Raw genomic sequence first — 19,531 nt, 5'->3', positions numbered from 1 at the left:
GCAAGGAACAGTGAGAAATGTTGGTAGCTATGGAAATCATTGCTAAGAAAAGTTTCTTCTTAACCTGATTTGTTATTTTGACAATTTGTTGAAGTTGGACCGCAATGCTAAAAATAAATAAAGAAAAACAATATTTTAGTAAAAAGTAACCCCTGCTCATTTTGTGTGGTTTGTTAGTGTGTCCTCTGTGGCTCCTTTCTGGAATCACCTCTAAGGCTATTTAGGTTAGAATAGAGAAATAAGTGCCCCTACATGCAGGTGGATGTGTCAATGCCCCCATTCTATTTATACATCCATATACACATTTTAAATTCCCACCCTCCTCCTAAAGTGCAACATGGTGTTGCATGGCGCAAAAATGTCCCGTCTAGCTGGATTTGTGGTAGTCCTACAGTAACTCCCAATTTAATCTGTTTTCTCAACACATCTGGATTTGGCATTATAATCAGGCCAGTCATCCCAATCATCCCAACAACTTTGTTTAATGGTAGACATTCACTTCACTTGTCTATAATTGGCCTTTCATCTGCTGCTAAGCAAGTATGGTCTGTTTCATAGCTCTTTTGTCTGATCTTCAGCAGCCCCTCCTTCCATAGCACTGAGAATGCTCACCAGTATTCAGTTGCCCCAGGTTTCATGGGCATTTTATATAGGTTAACATAGTGAATGATGCAGACAAATAAATAGGAGACCAATATCCGGAGTAGAACACAGTACTTGTTGATATAGCCTATTGTGATAGTGGCCACAATAGGTGTCAGACGGAATGTGAAAGTGACTATTAGGCCACAAAGGGAGTCCTTAACAAGGTTTAATAGTAAACAGCAGTAACAATATGCTGGAACACAGTGGTAATGCAAGGGTTACCAGCAGTAACCAGAGGTAATGCAGCACAGGTAACAAACAGTGGTAAATAGCAGGTATACAGGGTGTCTCACGAATATGCGGTCAGGATACTAGCAGTCGGGATGCAGGCAGTGGAATCCCGACACCAGATTTTCAACATGCAGCAACAATGCCAACGCCGGGAACTATGACACTATTGTATGTATGTTCCCACTCTTGTCGTTAACCCATGTGGGAGGGTTAGCGTTAGGCACCCTTGGGGACGGTTAGGGTTAGGCTTTGGGGAATGGAGGATTAAGGATAGGCTGTGGGGAGGGGAGGTTAGGTTTAGACACCCCTGGGGAGAGTTTGACTGTGGGGAGGGGAGGTTAGGTTTAGGCACCCATGGGGAGGGTTAGGCTGAAGGGAAGGGGGAGTTAGGTTTAGGCACCCCCCGGGATTAGAGTTAGGTTGCAGAGGGGTCGGGGAGGGTTAGGTTTAGGCTGCAAGAAGGAAGGGTTAGGGGGATTTTGTGGAAGGGTAAATATACTTACCTAGCTCCTGTCTGGATTCTCTCCATCAAGATGCCATGGTTGGTCTGCTGACCGTCAGCATCGCTACCACCAGCAAATTAGATTCATACGCAACCTGTCTCACCTCGGGAGCTACATACTGCAGTACTGTGTGCACTACTGTCACAATCTTACAAAGTAAAAAAGCCTGCAGCCTGCACATGCGCAGTAGCACATCAGGTCCAAGGAGGTACCTCCCTGCAGACTCTGGGTCCTAGTGCCTAGCATGTATGCACAGGACAAAGTGACTGAGGCAAAGTAGAGTGCTGCTGCTGCTGCTCTCTCCACAGTAGTGCATAGTAAAGTATTCTGGAGATGATTAGCAGGATAGCAACAAAAGGTCCTGTAATAAATCACAGTCAAAGCAGGTGGATAAAATTATAGTGAGACCACACAACTCTTGAAGGATGACAAATGAGAATAATCAGTAAATACTAGAGCTGAGCGGGTCTGATTCTTCAGGCACTAGACCTACCCAAACTTTGCGATCTGAGATGAGATCTGAGTCCAGCTCAGGGTTTCACACCTAACTCAGTTCCCAAAACGAGGCAAAACATCATCCTTCCACTGTCGGATTCTCGCGGGTTTTGGATTCTATAAAGGTCCGCGGTAACTGGCACCATTTCACTCTGGCTGTGGAGGTTGTAGAGTGCAGATGTGTCTGTGCTGTGTCCGTGCAGGGGTGATCTTCAGTTTGCACAGTATACCGGCGCCGGAATCCCAACACCCGGCATACCAACACTTTTTCTCCGTCTTGGGGGTCCACGACCCCCCTGGAGGGAGAATAGATAGCATGGCCCGTGTAGCGCACCACCGTACCTGCAGCGTGGCAAGCGCAGTAACCCCGCAAGGGGCTCATTTGCGCTCGCCCGCAAGGGGCTCATTTGCGCTCTCATTTGAGCTGTCGGTATGCCGGCGGACGGGATTCCGGTGCAGGTATGCTGGTCACCAGGAGCCCGGCCGCCGGCATACCCTACTACACCCACCATGCAGCGGTGCTGTGTTGTCCATCAGAGGTGCAGTGTTGTACATCCAGGGGGTGCTACTGTGTCCTCCAGGGGTGCTCTCTCTGTCCATCCAGGGGCTCTGTCCCAGTGTTACAAAAATAAAACTAATATTTTATTAATTTAAAAAAACAATTTTGTGCTGTACCCCAGTATACAATACATCCAGGGCTGCTGTGTCTGTAAAGAGGTGCTCTGTCCATCCATCCAGGGGCTCTGCTCCAGTGTAAAATTAAAATAATAAAAGCTAAAAAGTCAAAAATATAATTATAAATATATATTTTTTGTTTGTTTGTACTGTACCCCAGTGTACTATACAATTTTTATTTTATTTTTACAAGTACTGTGACACTGCTAGTCAGACTGCAGTATATTATTATTTTGTACTCGTACACGTATTGTGGTTACACTGTTAGTGAAGGTCAACCACAGTGTAATATATTTCATTTCATACTCATACACATATTGGCCCTCATTCCGAGTTGTTCGCTCGCAAGCTGCTTTTAGCAGCATTGCACACGCTAAGCCGCCGCCTACTGGCAGTGAATCTTAGCTTAGCAAAATTGTGAACGAAAGATTCTCAAAATTGCGAATAGAAATTTCTAAGCAGTTTCTGAGTAGCTCGACACTTACTCTGCCACTGCGATCAGTTCAGTCAGTTTCGTTCCTGGTTTGACGTCACAAACACACCCAGCGTTCGCCCAGACACTCCCCCGTTTCTCCAGCCACTCCCGCGTTTATCCAAGAAACGGCAGCGTTTTTTCACACACTCCCATAAAACGACCAGTTTCCGCCCAGAAACACCCACTTCCTGTCAATCACACAACGATCACCAGAACGAAGAAAAAACCTTGTAATGCCGTGAGTAAAATACCAAACTTCTTAGCAAATTTACTTGGTGCAGCCGCAGTGCGAACATTGCGCATGCGCAGTTTGCGGAAAAATCGCTGCGATGCGATGAAAAAGAACGAGCGAACAACTCGGAATGAGGGCCATTGTGCGACACTGTTGGTGAAGGTGGTACCACAGCATACCTCCCAACTGTCCCGATATTCGCGGGACAGTCCCGTTTTTTGGGGACTGTCCTGCTGTCCCACCCGCGGGCTGCAGTGTCCCGCGGTGGGCGGGGGCAGTTGGGAGGCTCATGCACTCGCTGCCCTGCTTAGCATAGCAGCGGTGAATAGACGCTGTGCGCGTGCGCACAGCGTCTCTTCACTGGAGTCAGAGGGAGAGGGAGCATGCCAGTGGCTCACAGAGCAGTGGGCATACCCCCTCAGTGACAAAAATGGGGGCGTGGCTCACGTTAGCGGGTCCACCGCAAAGCCACGCCCCTTTTCTTAGGCCACACCTAAGGTATATGGTATACGATGTTAAAGCAGGTGTCAAACATTGATATTCCAGATGAGGAAGTTCAGTAACCAGTAAGAATTTCAAACAACTACTGCGTGAAAGCCAGACAAGCACATGTTATTACAGGCAATATGTGAGCACCATTGGGCCCTATTCAGATGTGGACAGAGTTGCTGCTAGAGATGAGCGTGTTCAGTTCCCTGATAACCGAACCCTACTGGACTTCACTACCCGAGCCCGGATCCGAGCCTGGCTCGTGTTTTCCCACCTGACTCGGAAACCAGAACGAGGCAAAACATTATCATCCAGCTGTCGGATTCTCGCGGGGTTTGGATTCCATATAAGGAGCCGCGCGTCGCCGCCATTTTCACAACAGTCTCGGAGAGACTTTAACGAGAGGATGTGTCTCCATCCTCAGTGTCTGTGTGGGGGGAAAAGTGGTGTGGCAATTCCAGTGCTGTCTTGTGCTGCTCAGTCCAGTGTAGTGTTTTATGCTGAATCAGTCCAGTCACAGTGGTGGTGTCCTCTGCTGCCATGTGTCCAGTGCTGCTGTATAAGTCCAGTCCATTACAGTGGTGGTGTGTTGTCCTGCATCAGTCCAGTGGTGGTGTCCCTGTGCTGCTGTATAAGTACAGTGATACTGCCGTATATGTCCAGTGATACTGCCGTATAAATCCAGTGGTACTGGCATATAAATCTAGTCCAGTGTTACTGCCATACAGTATATGTCCAGTGGTACTGCTATATAAATCCAGTCCAGTGGGGCTGTCCAGTGCTGTATATTATTTACTCAAAATAAAGAGGTTATTGATATTTAATTCAAATAATTTTTACAGGGTTTGCCCTGTGTGGTGTAGAGGTACGCTCTCCTGTGCTGCATTTTGTTATATAACTCCAGAAAAATAATGGAGAACAAAAATTTGGAGAATAAAATAGGGAAAGATCAAGAACCACTTCCTCCTACTGCTGCTGCTGCCGCTGCTGTCGTTGCTGCTGGGAGTCGATCGTCATCCCAGAGGGGAAGTCAGAAGACCACTTGTACTACTTCAACTAAGCAATTGACTGTCCAACAGTCCTTTGCGAGGAAGAGGAAATATGACAGCAGTCATCCTGTTGCAAAGCGGATTACTGAGGCCATAACAACTATGCTGATGTTAGATGTGCATCTGGTAAACGCCATTAGTGCAGTGGGACTGCAGTGCCAAACCTAGATGGGCCAGGTGTTTGTGCCGCATACTTGTGTCGCTTAGCTTAGTCATACAGCTACCTCATTGCACCTCTTTTACTTCTTTGCATGATGTCCTGTTTGGGGACTAGTATTTTAAAGTGCCATCCTGTCTGACACTGCCGTACAAGTCCAGGGGTACTGCCGTATAAGTCCAGGGGTACTGCCGTATAAGTCGAGTCCAGTGGTGCTGTCTTGTGCTGCATCAGTCCAGTGTCCTGTGCTGTATATTATTTACTCCAAATAAAAGGGTTATATACATTATTTATATTGTTATCCAAATTATTTTTACACGGTTTGCCCTGTGTGGTGTAGGGGTACGCTTGCCTGTGCTGCATATTGGTATAATAGCTCCAAATAAAAGGGTTATTATTATCCAAATTAATTTTACAGGCTTTGCCATGTATGTGTGGTTTAGGGGTATGCTCTCCTGTGCCATCAATATTGTGCATGTATTCAGGGCCGGTTCTTGCCCTTGTGGCGCCCCGGGAAAAACTATAGGAGCATGGCTTCATACGGGGCATGGTCAGTTTAGCCCCCATTTGTGCCCCCTGTAGCTCCACTGGAAGAGATTTTTTTTTTATAAATGTATACTTACTATCCCCGCTCCTGATTCCAGACCGCTGCAGACAGCCGCCAGCGCCGCTCCTCTCCTCGGATCAGCATAGACACTAGAGGTCAATTATGACCCCTAGCGTCTGTGCCACAATGCTGTGCGGTGCGCGATGACGTCATTGTGCACCGCACAGCAAAGGTCCCCTCCACGAAGGGAAACTAGATGCGTAGCGTCTGGTTCCCTTCACAGCAGGGGACCAGTGGGGGGGCACAGCGGCGGGGGACCAGCGGGGGGCACAGTAGTGGATCTTGCCATGGTGCGGCGCCCTCCGGAAGGCGGCGCCCCGGGCAAAAGTCCTGCTTGCCCGTGGCAAGATCCGCTACTGCGTGTATTACATCTGGGCAAATTCCAAAACGTCCCATGTTGTTTGTGCCGCACACTTGTGTCGCTTAGCTTAGTCATACAGCTACCTTATTGCACCTCTTTTTCTTCTTTGCATGCTGTGCAGTTTGGGGCCTAGTTTTTAAATAGTGCCATCCTGTCTGCCACTGCAGTGCCACTCCTAGATGGGCCAGGTGTTTGTGCTGCACACTTGTGTCGCTTAGCTTAGTCATACAGCTACCTCATTGCACATCTTATTCTTCTTTGCATGATGTGCTGTTTGGGGACTATTTTTTAAATCTGCCATCCAGTCTGACACTACAGTGCCACTCCTAGATGGTCCAGGTGTTTGTGTCGCACACTTGTGTCGCTTAGCTTAGTCATACTGTACAGTCACCTCTGGGTAACCTTTTGGCCTAAAAACAATATTGTGAGGTGTTCAGAATAGACTGGAAATTAGTGGAAATTAATGTTATTGAGGTTAATAATACCGTAGGATCAAAATTGCCCCCAAATTCTGTGATTTTAGCAGTTTTTATGTTTTTTTTCAAAAATCATCCAGATGCAAAACCAAAACACGAAAGGGTGGTTTTGCCAAAACCAATCCAGATCCAAAACATGAGCATGGAACCAGAACCAAAACCAAAACACGAAAAGTGCCCACTGCACATCTCTAGTTGCTGCACATAGCTCAAAGTACCGATTTTTGGTACTTTGCACATGCGTCGGAACACATACTGTGCATGTACAATACAGTATGGGTTTGTGATGTAGGATGCAGTTTGGCATCAGACTGCAAGTGACTGACAGCCTTATGCCACTTTGGGGGCAGGGAGGGGGCAGCAACGGCCCCCTTTTCCAAAAGCGGAGGCATGTCACTGCCCTTGTGGAGTATGACCGAGGCCAGGCTCTCCACTGGAGGATGGAGATTTCCTGGCCTCTTTGTTGTATCTGTAGCGGCCGGCTTGTGCAGCCCCACTGTTGTCGCAGATGATCCAATACTACGTCCTAGATGCCTGAGATGCCACTGCTCTTAACCTATGTTAGTACCTCTGGCATTGCTTCATTGCTCACTGCAGTTTATCGCAGCACAGCAATCAGGTCAGAACTGCGCATGTGCCAGTGCCGCAGTGTGCCGGCGCATGGCTGACAGCCAATGGCTGTCGTTGCCTAGCGATCGCCTCTGCCTGATTGACAGGCAGAGGCAGTCGCTGGGCGGAATGGGGCGGCACGGCATTTTGTGGGCACAGTCCGGCCAACGCAGGGATGACTGGACCATGCGGGGGGTGGGCCACAGCGGCTGCGTGAAGTCACACTCAGCCGCTGCGAGCCAGGCAGCGACGAGTAGCTCCCAGCCAGCGCGCAAAAGCTGCGCTGGCCGGGAGCTACTCCTGAAGCAGAAAAGCATTGCTGCTGTGTGATACTTTTGTACTTCAGTGACGAGGCAGGGACTGACATGCGGGGTGGGCTAGCCCTGTGCTGGGCATCCCCCCGAATGTCTGTGTTCAAATTTAGCACAGCTACGATCAACTCGGAATGACCCCCCCATGTTCTGTTCCATTTGGGTACCAGTATCCGGACTTATATTTCCCTAACCACCACTCCTATTCTGTCTAGGTTTTTCTCATTAGCTATAATTTGACACGTTTTTGCTCTAGACTCCAAATATCTCTCCCTCACCATGTGTGTTAAAGGTGTAGAAGTCTGATTATTATACTGTACATAAACTTTTAACTTTACTTCAATATCTTTCTAATTTTGCATTGTTCCTCTCTACACTAGTTCAAGCTAGAACAAGAACCCCACTCAGAACTATCAATTCAGAACCCTGACCCCGTGTAATTTACTCTGCTTCCACTTTGTGGACAACACTTCCAGGACTTCATCCACCTGGGTGTCACAAGTTCTGGTGCAAAAGGGGGTTGGAAAGGAGTGTAACAAGTCACCCACTTATTTACCATATAATAGAGGGCATGTTAATATAAAGTGTTTGGGAAAATGTAAAGCAGTCGGTGAACAGAACATAGAATTTTTTTCAAAAAAAGTCCTATGTCATCCCCAGCACTTGATGAGGGATGTAATTATGATCAGAGGCCTCACTAGGGGTGTGCAGGTGCAGACTGAACCCGCCTTGGTGCATGCAGGGGGGAGGGGCTGTTTAGCACACCAGGCATCAATGACACCAGTGGCGCCCCTGATTATGATATTTAGTTTAGCAATTGATGCCATATCATTATACAAATCATTATACAATGCAAATCAAAAAGGGGAAACAACAACACACAATGACAAAATAGGGAACAATGTACAAATAGGAAGCAAAAATATGGCTTCCTGGGAAAAATTGAGACCTAAAAGGCTTTTACCTTGTTTAGAAATAAGTTTTTGGTATTACATACCCAATATGTCAATTAAAGCTCATGGTCATCTTTTTTCAGCAAATAGTCCTTCATGTAAGATGAAGGGTTACATAACTGAAATAGATACTGTCTAACATGTCACACCTTGTTAGCAGAGTAATACAGACCCGACCTTCATTTTGTGAAAAATTATATGGTGTTTTCCATTACGATACATTACTGTAACCGTTACAGTGCTGACTAAACATATAATTATGAGATATGATAAATACAGTATGAGCAATTTCAAATTATTTCTTATATTCTTCCTAAAAGTACAATTGAATCAGTTTATTTTCATAAAATGATTTACTGTTACTCTGCACAACAGCTGAAAGTGACACATTTCATCAAATCCACAAACTTAATGGGAACAATCAACACATTTAATAGACATTTTGTGCATAGCTGGTTACTAGATTATATACTGTAGCAACCAACCCATTTTTTGTATATTGAATATAAAATTGACCTACAGTATTAATCAATTGATCTAGTGCTTGCAATTCTGAGATATCATAATTTAATATATGGTCCTATATTTTTATGCGAAGGTGTTAACATCCGTATAAATATATGAAATATTAATAGGCTGTGTTTACTTGTTTTGCCTTGTTAAACATCTGAAAAAACTCACCAAGGGATTGTTGAATGTCATGCCCATAAATTAAATTATTAACATGTGACAGAAAGGTCAATGGTAATATAATAAAGAGACAGGACTGAATTATTGACTTGCTGTAATTTTCATGTACTTACTGTACATACAGGATATATAGTGTGACTACTTAATGTTTAATATTAGTAACAAATACTGTAATATCCTTTTTATTCTCCTTTTTTTCTTTAGAATGTTGTACAGTCCCACTTTAAAGAGAAAATATCCAGCCTCTTCACTCACCTAGTGATCGGGAGAGAGTTACGGGATGATGACATGCGTAATCTTTTTTTTGGAGATTATGCAATTCCAAAAAATTTACAGAAATCTGAAAAGCTTTATAATGAAATCATGGATATCGATGAGCTGAAAATTGTAAGTGTACAGTATATTTGTTTCCAAAGAGTGTTCAAACTTTTTATATCTGTAGTATATAATACAGGAAGACTGCAGCACCCAGCATAGTTTGATCTGAGTAGTTTTTGCCCATGAATTTTGTTAATGATCAAATGCCATGAGCAGTATGTTCTCCACAGTCCCAAATCAATAGAGTGCTCCATGTGAAAGTTGCAGCCATCTGCTGTAGTTTACATTTAAATTTGAGGTGGAGGATAGACTTACATAATTGGCCAAATATGTGCTGAGAACCTCAGTTATACCACGTTATTCGCAGAGTTTACTATATTGTATTTGCCTTGACAATCGGTTTTCTTAGTGTTTATTTTTGTTCCTACATGCCAAAACAAGTCTCAGCATGATAGCACCTCTTATTATGTTTAGAATTAGGGTGTTCAGTCCTAGCTGCTCCCCAATCCCAACTTCAGGCTGCTAGTGTTGGAGCATTATAGGACTGCATGAGCCAACAGGTATTATATTCATTCACCTACAGTACCACCCATGTATTGCTAATTGAGGAGAGAGGGTTTTTTTTACACAAATTACACTGTTTCATCATGATATGCTACAGAAAGTTGTTGGTATGCTGAATTCAATAATATACTGTGGGGTCAATACAATTAGAAGTGAAATGCAACCCCTATATCCCAGATACATTTTGAATTGTACATTGCAGCCTGTTTGGGATGTGCAGAAAAATGCAAAGTATGGGCCTACCATATGAATAGGATTTTGAGTTCTGACTGCCAGAGCCATAACTAAACATTTTGGTTCCTTGTGCCATAAAGAGAATTGATGCACCTTCCCCCTAAAATCCAAATTAGGGACATTGTGCTCCCAAAAATAGAGCAGTGTGGTTTCAAGGGGAATTATGCCAGCTAAAGCCCCTTATACACATCAACCTCTCATACACATGCCAGGTAGAGCCCCTCAACCTCACTCCTCCTCAATCCCCACCACCCCCTCCTGGAGCATCTTCGCTGGCTGCAGCATCTATGTAACAGCTCCTGTGCTCCTGTGGGAAATCCAGCTGGACACTGCAGGAGACAAGGAAGTACCTACAGACACTCCTGTGTCTGGCAGAAGTCCCTACAGACACTGCATGAGATGAGGAGATAGGGAAGAACACGAGGGGAAGTGACAGATGCAGTGCTGCCTGCTGTAATCTATATTAAAAGAGGTGCATTCAGCAGAGAAGGAGCCAGGCGCACCGCAATTATAACAAATTACAGTAGGTAGCGCTGCAGCTGGCTGTAGTGCTTAGATAGACTGGCAATCGCGGATGGATGTGGACGGTTTACCCACAGGGCAAATGCACTGCGTGCTGAGCACTGTTTATACCACCCTAGTTATGGCCCTGGCGGAAGGACAGTCCCAGGTTTTTGCAATTCCCTGGAAAACTAAAGAGACTATTTTTATAAATTGACCAATTGTTCAATTACATTATACTTTGTCTGCCTTTTGCATGCATGACTGATCATACATTGTTATTTTTAGGCTTCATAGGGATATGCATTGTGAAGGAGTATTTAAATAAAAGTATGATGTACAAAAAATAAATAAGGAAACATGACACATTGAGAGTTGCAGATCTCTCAAGATCCACTGAGACTATAGCAATATAATGCTGGAAGCAGCAAAGCTAAAAGCTTGACCCCCAAATAAATTAAGGGAGATTCTAGGTACTGATAATAGTACATTATATGCAGATCAAAGTAAGATAGTGGGGGTGTAAGAAATCAGAAGCTGCTTCAGGTACCGTGGACTCCGGATTTGTAGGTCTTTGGAAGTGTGTAAGCTAACCATACAAGCAGCCTGTGAAGAGAACAGAGAATGAGTGCTATTTGACAGGAACAGGGCTAGTTAGTTAACAGCCTGGCAGTAGCATTTTGTACCAGCTACAGAGGGTGCAAATATTTTGCTGGGAGATCCGGGTAGAGAGCATTGCAGTAGTCCAGGTGACATGGTACAAATACATATATGATTCTCAGTGAGTTCAGGGGCTAATTCAAGTTGGATAGCAAATTCTGCTAACCAGCATAATTTGCTAACCTTTGGATCACATGCTGGGGACCGCCCATTGCTGGGCAAGGCTGCCCAGCATGCTGACCGGCACCTCCCCCTCTTGATGAAGCAGAAATTGCTTTCGCGTTTCAATTTCTGCTTAATCGTAAAAACTATTGATGCCTCCTGCGCCCGCAGGAGACCCAGCACCATCTTACCCATTGCGGCAGCTGTGTGTGACGCCACGCAGCCGCCGCGTTCATGCCCATGACATGCCCCCATTTTCACCGCACCACTCACCATTTGCACCGCACTGCCCCCGCAACGCTCCATCTCCTCCCTGGAAATGGAGCATTGCCACCGCTTCCCCTCCCCGCGACCGCCTCTGCCTGATTGACAGGCAGAGGCAATCGCTTTTTCTGCACCCTCCCACAGAAAATGCGGATGCATGCGCAGGACGGGCACTGCACATGCGCCTGAGGGCCATCGTAAAAATCCCGGTTGGATTGAGATTTGCGATCCAACCTGAATTAGCCCTTAAGTGCTTATTTCTGGATATATTCATATTCCCGGTGGAACCAGGTTTAGAAATGCTTGGAGTTAATGATGGAGACTAACACAGTAGTCTAAGCGAATAACAAATTATTGTTAACACACAACAACAAATAAATAAATCATAGATACTTAGATACAAGTGGTCTTGCTGTTCAGAGTGGTCAGGTCACAAATTCCAGGCCTTACGCTCGATTATTATTTCAAACTGCTGGTGCTGCTGCAGACAGCCCAGGATGAGACTAATTTGACAGGACAAAGTTCCTCAGAGATCAAAGCCCACCCAAACTCCTTGTGATCAAAGTGAATCCGAGCGACGGCTTGTGTTTTCACACCATGCTCAGATTCAAAAAATGAGGCAAAACGTTATCATCCCAGTGTCGGATTCTTGCAGGTTTTGGATCCTACATAAGATGCCATGACAGTGACTCAGCGCCATTTCTCACTGTCCACGCTGCTCTGCTGTCTTCATTGTACTGTGTCCTACACTCCAGTCAGTGGCTGATGCTGTGTTGTACTGTGTCCACTGTCCATCCAATCCAGTCAGTGGCTGCTGGGCTGTGCTGTCTCCATTGTGCTGTGTCAAATGTCCATCCACTACAGTCATCCAGTCAGTGGCTGCTGCTGTGCTGTACTGTGCTGTGTCCATCCACTCCAAATATAAGTGGTATGTCATTTGTGAAAAAAAGTTTTAAAAAAGTTTCAAAAAAGTTTATAAAAAGTTTTAAAAAGTAAAAAAGTAGAAAAAAGTTCTTTGTATAACGTGTTGTGTGTGCTGTACCGCACTGAGGGCATAATTCAGACCTGATCACAGCAGCAAATTTGTTAGCAAATGGGCAAAGCCATGGGCCTAATTCAGACCTGAGCGTAGCAGCAAATTTGTTATCAGATGGGAAAAACTATGTACACTGCAGGTGGGGCAGATATAACACGTACAGAGAGAGTTAGATTTGGGTGGGTTATTTTGTTTCTGTGCAGGGTAAATACTGGATGCTTTATTTTTACACTGCAATTTAGATTTCAGTTTGAACACACCGCACCCAAATCTAACTCTTTCTGCACATGTTATATCTGCCCCCCTGCAGTGCACATGGTTTTGCCCAACTGCTAACAAATTTGCTGCTGTGAGCAGATCTGAATTAGTCACTGTGTTTGTTTGCATACATATAAGCACTATGATATCCCGCAGTGTCAGTTGTCATTTAGAAATAAAAGTTGTCCAAAAATATATATTGTTCTATTGTTTGCACTACTGCTTCTGTGTTTTGTACCCCACTCCATTTGCTTGCATACATATAAGCATTGTGATAGTTCACAGTGTAAGCTGTCATTTTCAAAAAAAGTGATACAAATATATTGTTCTATTGTTTTCATTACTTATTCTGTGTATTGTACCCCACTGCATTTGTTTGCATATATATAAGGGCTGTGATAGGCCACAGTGTGAGCTGCCATTTGCGAAAAATAGTAATTAAAAAATATATATATTGTTCTATTGTTTGTACTACTTCAGTGTGTTTGTCAATATAGTTAACGATCAGTTAAGTCAAGAGCAGGAGCAGCAACCAAATACTAGTGTTGCAGCTGCTGCCAGTGCCACTAGTCATGACGATACTATACTAGTCCTTCAATGTCATCAACTAAAGACGAATCCCAAGTGCATAGAGGGTTTATGTCAGGGCATCTAAAACAAAAAAAAAATTGTATTTTACATTGTAAAGGAAAAACACCACTTATAAAAGGAAAGTTTGGTGCAGAAAAGCATAAAATTGCCAATCTGCCATCCACCACATGCAGTGGTATTTCTGCTCATTCAGAGTCTAGAAGAGGTGTCAGAAATGAAAACCACGAAGGCAGTAGAACAAACTGTGTGTTCAGAACCATCACACATACCTGAGGAGAGTCTAGGGGTGTCCACATTAGCTATGTGTGAGTCTGACATTGCCGTCACTGTCCTTGTAGAGAAGCCTCTCTCATCTTCTCACTAGTTCTGCACCATCTGCACATGTAGGGAGCAGCACAAGTGAAGATGGTGATGAGGACATAATAGAAATTATGGAAGCTTGTGTGGAAATAGAACAGAATAAGGAGGATATGTGTGTACTACTGTCTAAAACTGAGGATGTTGATGATGATGATGATGATGATGATGATGTTGTTTGTGTAAGTCAGCCACCAGTGGCTGCAGTTAGTGTCTGTGATAAAAAGAAAGTGATTGTGATGCCTGGACATAAGACCTAAAAAGCCACCTCTTGGATGTGGGATTATTTTTACCCAAATTCTGACAATATTTGTGAAGGCATCTGCCTCATTTGTTTGGCCAAAGTTAGTAGAGGTAGGGATGTTAACCATCTAGGCACTTTCTCCATGTTACATCATTTGTCGTAAGTTCATGAAATTTATTTTACAAGATTGTAGTGTGATTAACTCCCTCATCATCAAACAAACCAAGCACTTTAGCCACAAAAGTGTCAGTCCCTGTTGCTGAAGTGCTTGGTTTGATGAATGTCCTTTATAAATGTGGATAGGATGGCCCAAGGACAATTTCATCTTGCACCCTTTTTCTTTTCATAATGGGCTGTATTTTTGGAGGACGGCCTCTGCATTACTAATTTGCAACACATTTTTAAACAGATATACTGTACAGTACATTGCATGTATTTGTTGCTTACTTTAGCCAGCCAGTCTTTAGCCAATAATGTTGAAGCTGTGAGATAGTCAAAATTTAATGTAAATGAGTGGAAATTAATGTTATTGCGGTTAACAATACTGTAGGAACAACAAAAGGCCTAAATTATGTGATTTTAGCAGTTTTTTTTTATCAATTTACAATATATACAGATCCAAAACCAAAACAGGTGAGGGTGGATCCAAAACCAAATCACACAGTTAATACAGATCCAAAACCAAAACATGGGGTCAGTGCATATCTCCAGTCTTAAGCAGCACAAAATAGAGCACCAGGCTGGAAAAACATGTACCTCATGAGGTAAACATATTTTTGGCAGTTGCAACCCTATGTATTTCCTAGATAGGTGTGGGTAATGGTAGAGCAAATACAATACATTACCATGGGATTTAACAGTGTTTTTCCCTACTGCAGACAAGCAAACACATAAAAGAATATATGTATGGCAATAGTGCAGGCTAAAGAGCCATTTTGTTTGACAGCTCTACAGTTCATCAGATGAAATATTGAGGATTTGATTGTGGCGGATACAAGATTTTAAGTGTTAAGCCACATTCCAGGGCAACAATAAAATTCCACACATATATGTATTGCAACTCTGAACCCCAAAGTGTAAGTCCAGTTTTAAATTGATAGAATCATAAGGACCTCTGTTTAATCAGGATTAAGGGTCTATTTACTAAACCTTGGAGAGAGATAAAGTGGGCAGAGATATAGTACCAGCCAATCACTCCTAACGACCATGTTACAGGCTATGTTTGAAAAATTACAGTTAGTAGTAGGTTGGTTGGTAGTTTATTACCATCCGCTTTATCGCTCTCCAAGGCTTCGCACATAGACCCCTATGTTGCAACCAACTGCCAATCATCTGCTCCTGGATCTCAGCTAGACAGCCATAAAATATTTGAATTTGAATTAGATTCGAGTACCCGGAGCAAGAACAGATAGAGCTAAAAATCCTCTGCAAAGCAGTGATAGACCAGGCCATGATGCCTGATTACCCAAGCATGGCAGATAGGGTACGACCTTGTGGAACACCACCTGGCCATATACAGGTGGCGATGAGTATACTTTAAAAGACACTCTCTTTGACCTACCAGTTAGACACTATTTTAACCAGTTAATTAGTAGTTTTATTTTTTGTAAACTATATTAATTATTATACAAGTTTACAGCTTTCTGTACCCGTGACTTCTATGCTTATGAGACCGCATGCCTGAACCTTAGCATTTTATCTTATATTTAGGGAAACCAATCTCTTTTCTGTGCTCTGTATAAATTGAAAAGGACCAACTTGGCACACAAGAAACTATAATTAAATGTTATTTGTCTCTGATATTGAGATTGTCTCAAATTGTAGTCTTCATAGAATACCGACTTTTTTTCTAAATCTCATCAATACATATAACTTGATAGATTGTTTATTTGTGTGTTTGCTTTTCCTTTTTATTTTTGTCTTTTTCCTTTACTTAAACAGACAAACAAACAAAAAAAGTAGCCATCACCATAAATAACAGATCTCGTCTGCCCTGCAGCAATAAAGGCTGACAAAGACTGCAGATTTTTGTTCATTACAGCAGAAAAATGATGTGCATTTTATTGGTACCAGTGCAAAAGTAGCAAGTGAAAGAAAAATGTTTTATTTGTTCATACTTCAAAGAATTGGACAAAAGTTTTTTAACTTTCAGTATAACCCTCCAAAGTAAAATTGTAAAATTAAATGGCCATAGTTTTAGCTAAAGTAATCTAAAAAAAAAAAAACATAGCTCACAAATAGTCATTGTACCTAACCTTACTCATAATTTCTTAGGTACAGTATATTAAGATATTTTTTTTTGGCTTGTAAAATAAACACATACTACTTGGACACGGCACAAAGACAGGGTCTGGTGCACTGCCAGAGAGGAGAGGTCCTGCATGGAGTATGCAAATGGGCCCCCTCCTTTCTTAAACTTCCCTAGTATCAGAGGCACACCATGACTGTACCAGCTGCTTAATCCTGCAAGCAGGGATGGACTGGAGCCACTTTTTCAGCCCTGGCATCTGTGTGCATGTGCTCGTGAAGAGGGGCACGCACAGCGTAAAAGGGGCATGGAGACACTACTCACGGGGGCGTTCAATGAGTCAGGGGGTGTGGACATGCAGCATGCCCCCAAATTTCTTAGAAACAGGGACCTCGAGTGGCGGAGAAGGGGAGGTGAGGGACAAACCGGAGAGCCTGAAGCTGCTATGCAAATAAAGGGTTAAGCACCAGCAGGGAAACGAAATTCCAACTTACTTTGTGCAAGGGCCCTCATTCCGAGTTGTTCGCTCGCTAGCCGCTTTTCGCAGCAGTGCACACGCTAAGCCGCCACCCTCTGGGAGTGAATCTTAGCTTAGCAGAATTGCGAACGAAGTATTCGCAATATAGCGAAAAGATTTTTCTTTGCAGTTTCTGAGTAGCTCGAGACTTACTCTTCCAGTGCGATCAGTTCAGTGCTTGTCGTTCCTGGTTTGACATCACAAACACAACCAGCGTTCGCCCAGCCACTCCCCCGTTTCTTCAGCCACTCCCGCGTTTTTCCCAGAAACGGCAGCGTTTTTTCACACTCTCCCATAAAACGGCCAGTTTCCGCCCAGAAACACCCTTCCTGTCAATCACACTACGATCAGCAGAACGAAGAAAAAACCTTGTAATGCCGTGAGTAAAATACCAAACTTCTTAGCAAATTTACTTGGCGCAGCCGCAGTGCGAACATTGCGCATGCGCAGTTAGCGGAAAATCGCACCAATGCGAAGGAAAATAACGAGCGAACAACTCGGAATGAGGGCCAATGACTGATAAGAGTAATATCTGTTAGTCCTAGTTTGCTTAACCAAGCAGCAAACAGCTGAATGTAGCAAGTTTAAAAGAATGTGCAGTTGTCAGAGTTTATGGTAACTTGTGATATTGTGTACCTTCACAAACATGTTTTCCTGAGGTATACAAAACTTGTAACTTGTTTGTCTCTAGGGATGGGAGGGGTGGGGGTGGGGGACAGGGTGGTCAGTCCACTGGTGTGTGCCAGTAGCTAGACTCCTTGTGTGGCATGCTCTTGTCATGATTTTTTGAATGTTAAAACATAACCTTTACTTGGTTTATCATTGAAATAGTAGATTAGGAAAAAGTACAAAAACAACATTAAAATGTTAGCATTTATGATAAATGTTCCTATATTGAACTAATTAATGCTCTCAGGGTTTGGGATTTCTAGACGGTATGTACATATACTACTGGTTTACAGTTCCCTTAGGTATCTGTAATGGTATATCAGTCACACTTAAAGTGGTAGATCAGAGTGTGCATCATTCAGCAAGTTTTTCAAACAGCTTTATACTGTAGGTGAAATATTTAAACCACCTTAAATGTTTCTCAATAAAAGTTCAGTACATTTTGGTAAATGATTACAGGTGTTTAAATCAGAGTATTTGCAGCTTCTTCTTTTTTAAAACTTGTCTGTCTCCTCATTCTTACCGCAAGGGAGCCCACTGTAAGTTGGTATCAGAGAGTTAGATAGACTCTAGGCCCAATGGCAAATAGTCAGTAGACCCATAAGGAGCATATTGGTCAGCAAACACATTACCTGCTCTTAATGTTCTACAATGAACAGGCTTTGCATCAGGAGAAGCTAAACAAGCTTTATTTGTCCTGTACTTTTCATTCAATCTTACTGCTCTTATACCAAAGTGATGGAGTGTGATGTTCCTGACTACAGTGTCTTTGAAATGTTTATTTGCAAGTTGGCTTTTCCAGATCTCCTGTAGAGCAGGCACATCTGCTGTTTCAGATACTGGAGCAGGATCAGAGCAATGCAGTTAGAGAAGTGTGGATGTCTAGTTATGGGAACACTTAGATGATAGTAATTTTTGTCACCAAAAAAGGATTCTAAGATAAAAAAGTGTTTTAGCTGCAAACAAAGGATCCTACCCCACTGCACATGTTGCCCTTGTCAGTTGGAGTAAACCCATATTCTGAAGGTTGTAGTCAGCTCATGGGCTAAATGTGTTGATGCCCGAGTTGGTCAGAGGTGCGGGTTCCCGGCCGAACTCTGACTTTTTTAAAGCAACAATCATTTAAAAGGCATGGTTTTGCCTTGTGAATGATTTCTGCTTTAAAAAGTCAAAGTTCTGCTGGGAACCCGCACCTCCGGCCAACTCAGACTCCATCACATCCGGCCCCATATCTCTACTATCTCTTGTTAATTAGGAGAGACTGGCCAGTCTTTTCTGACCTACAGTATGCACTGGGAATGGTAAGAGTTTACAGTCTGATCTCCCAGAAATTACATTCTCATTCTCACTTTAAGTCTTCCAAGTGCAAATGAACACCACCCCCCCAGAGGCTGTGGCGACAGCCTAATAATTGTGCAAACATATAGAATGAGCCTCCAGTTTTCACCTATAGTAGCCCTTTATCGCATAGAGTACAATGCGCTCACTGGTACTTTATTGCCCAAATAACATATATATAATATTGAGGTTAATAAAAATTTACAATAAATTGGCACAGTCTACAAAGAAATACATGAGACACATTAGCAATATAAAACCTCCATGTAAAGCAGAATGGAATACATTATTACTGGAGTCTACTGTATTTACAAACAGAACAAAAATTCAATTTTTTTAGAACCCAACGGATGGTCAGTAATTGAGCAGAGTTCAAGCAGAGGTGGTTAATAACAAACTGAAATAAGCAAATGGTGAGGGCAGGCAGCTGAGTAGCAAGACAATAAACTAGTTAAATTCAGGGATATTTGCAAGTAAAATTAGTAAATGACCATAGTGAGAGACATCTGCAACAGGGAATGAGTGTATGATCACTAATTGGCCCTACACAATTGGCGACCGGCCGCCGAGCTGCCCAATGGCAGATACGGCCATCGGATGACCCGATGGCAA

General features: G+C 43.3%; 1 protein-coding gene across 1 annotated transcript in view; it reads left to right on the top strand.

The window, feature by feature from the left end:
- The window catches only part of LOC134934622 (dynein axonemal heavy chain 3-like), a 1,803,147-nt gene that overhangs the window by 1,298,425 nt on the left and 485,191 nt on the right, over positions 1-19,531 (top strand). The window contains exon 48 of the mRNA XM_063930015.1: positions 9,163-9,345. Coding sequence (XP_063786085.1) covers positions 9,163-9,345 — 183 coding nt within the window. The remainder of the gene's footprint in view (positions 1-9,162; positions 9,346-19,531) is intronic.

This window comes from Pseudophryne corroboree, chromosome 6 (assembly GCF_028390025.1).
Source record: "Pseudophryne corroboree isolate aPseCor3 chromosome 6, aPseCor3.hap2, whole genome shotgun sequence".
In the NCBI taxonomy this organism is placed as follows: domain Eukaryota; kingdom Metazoa; phylum Chordata; class Amphibia; order Anura; family Myobatrachidae; genus Pseudophryne; species Pseudophryne corroboree.
Note: the sequence above shows the minus strand (reverse complement) of the source record. Positions and strands in the feature narration are given on the sequence as shown.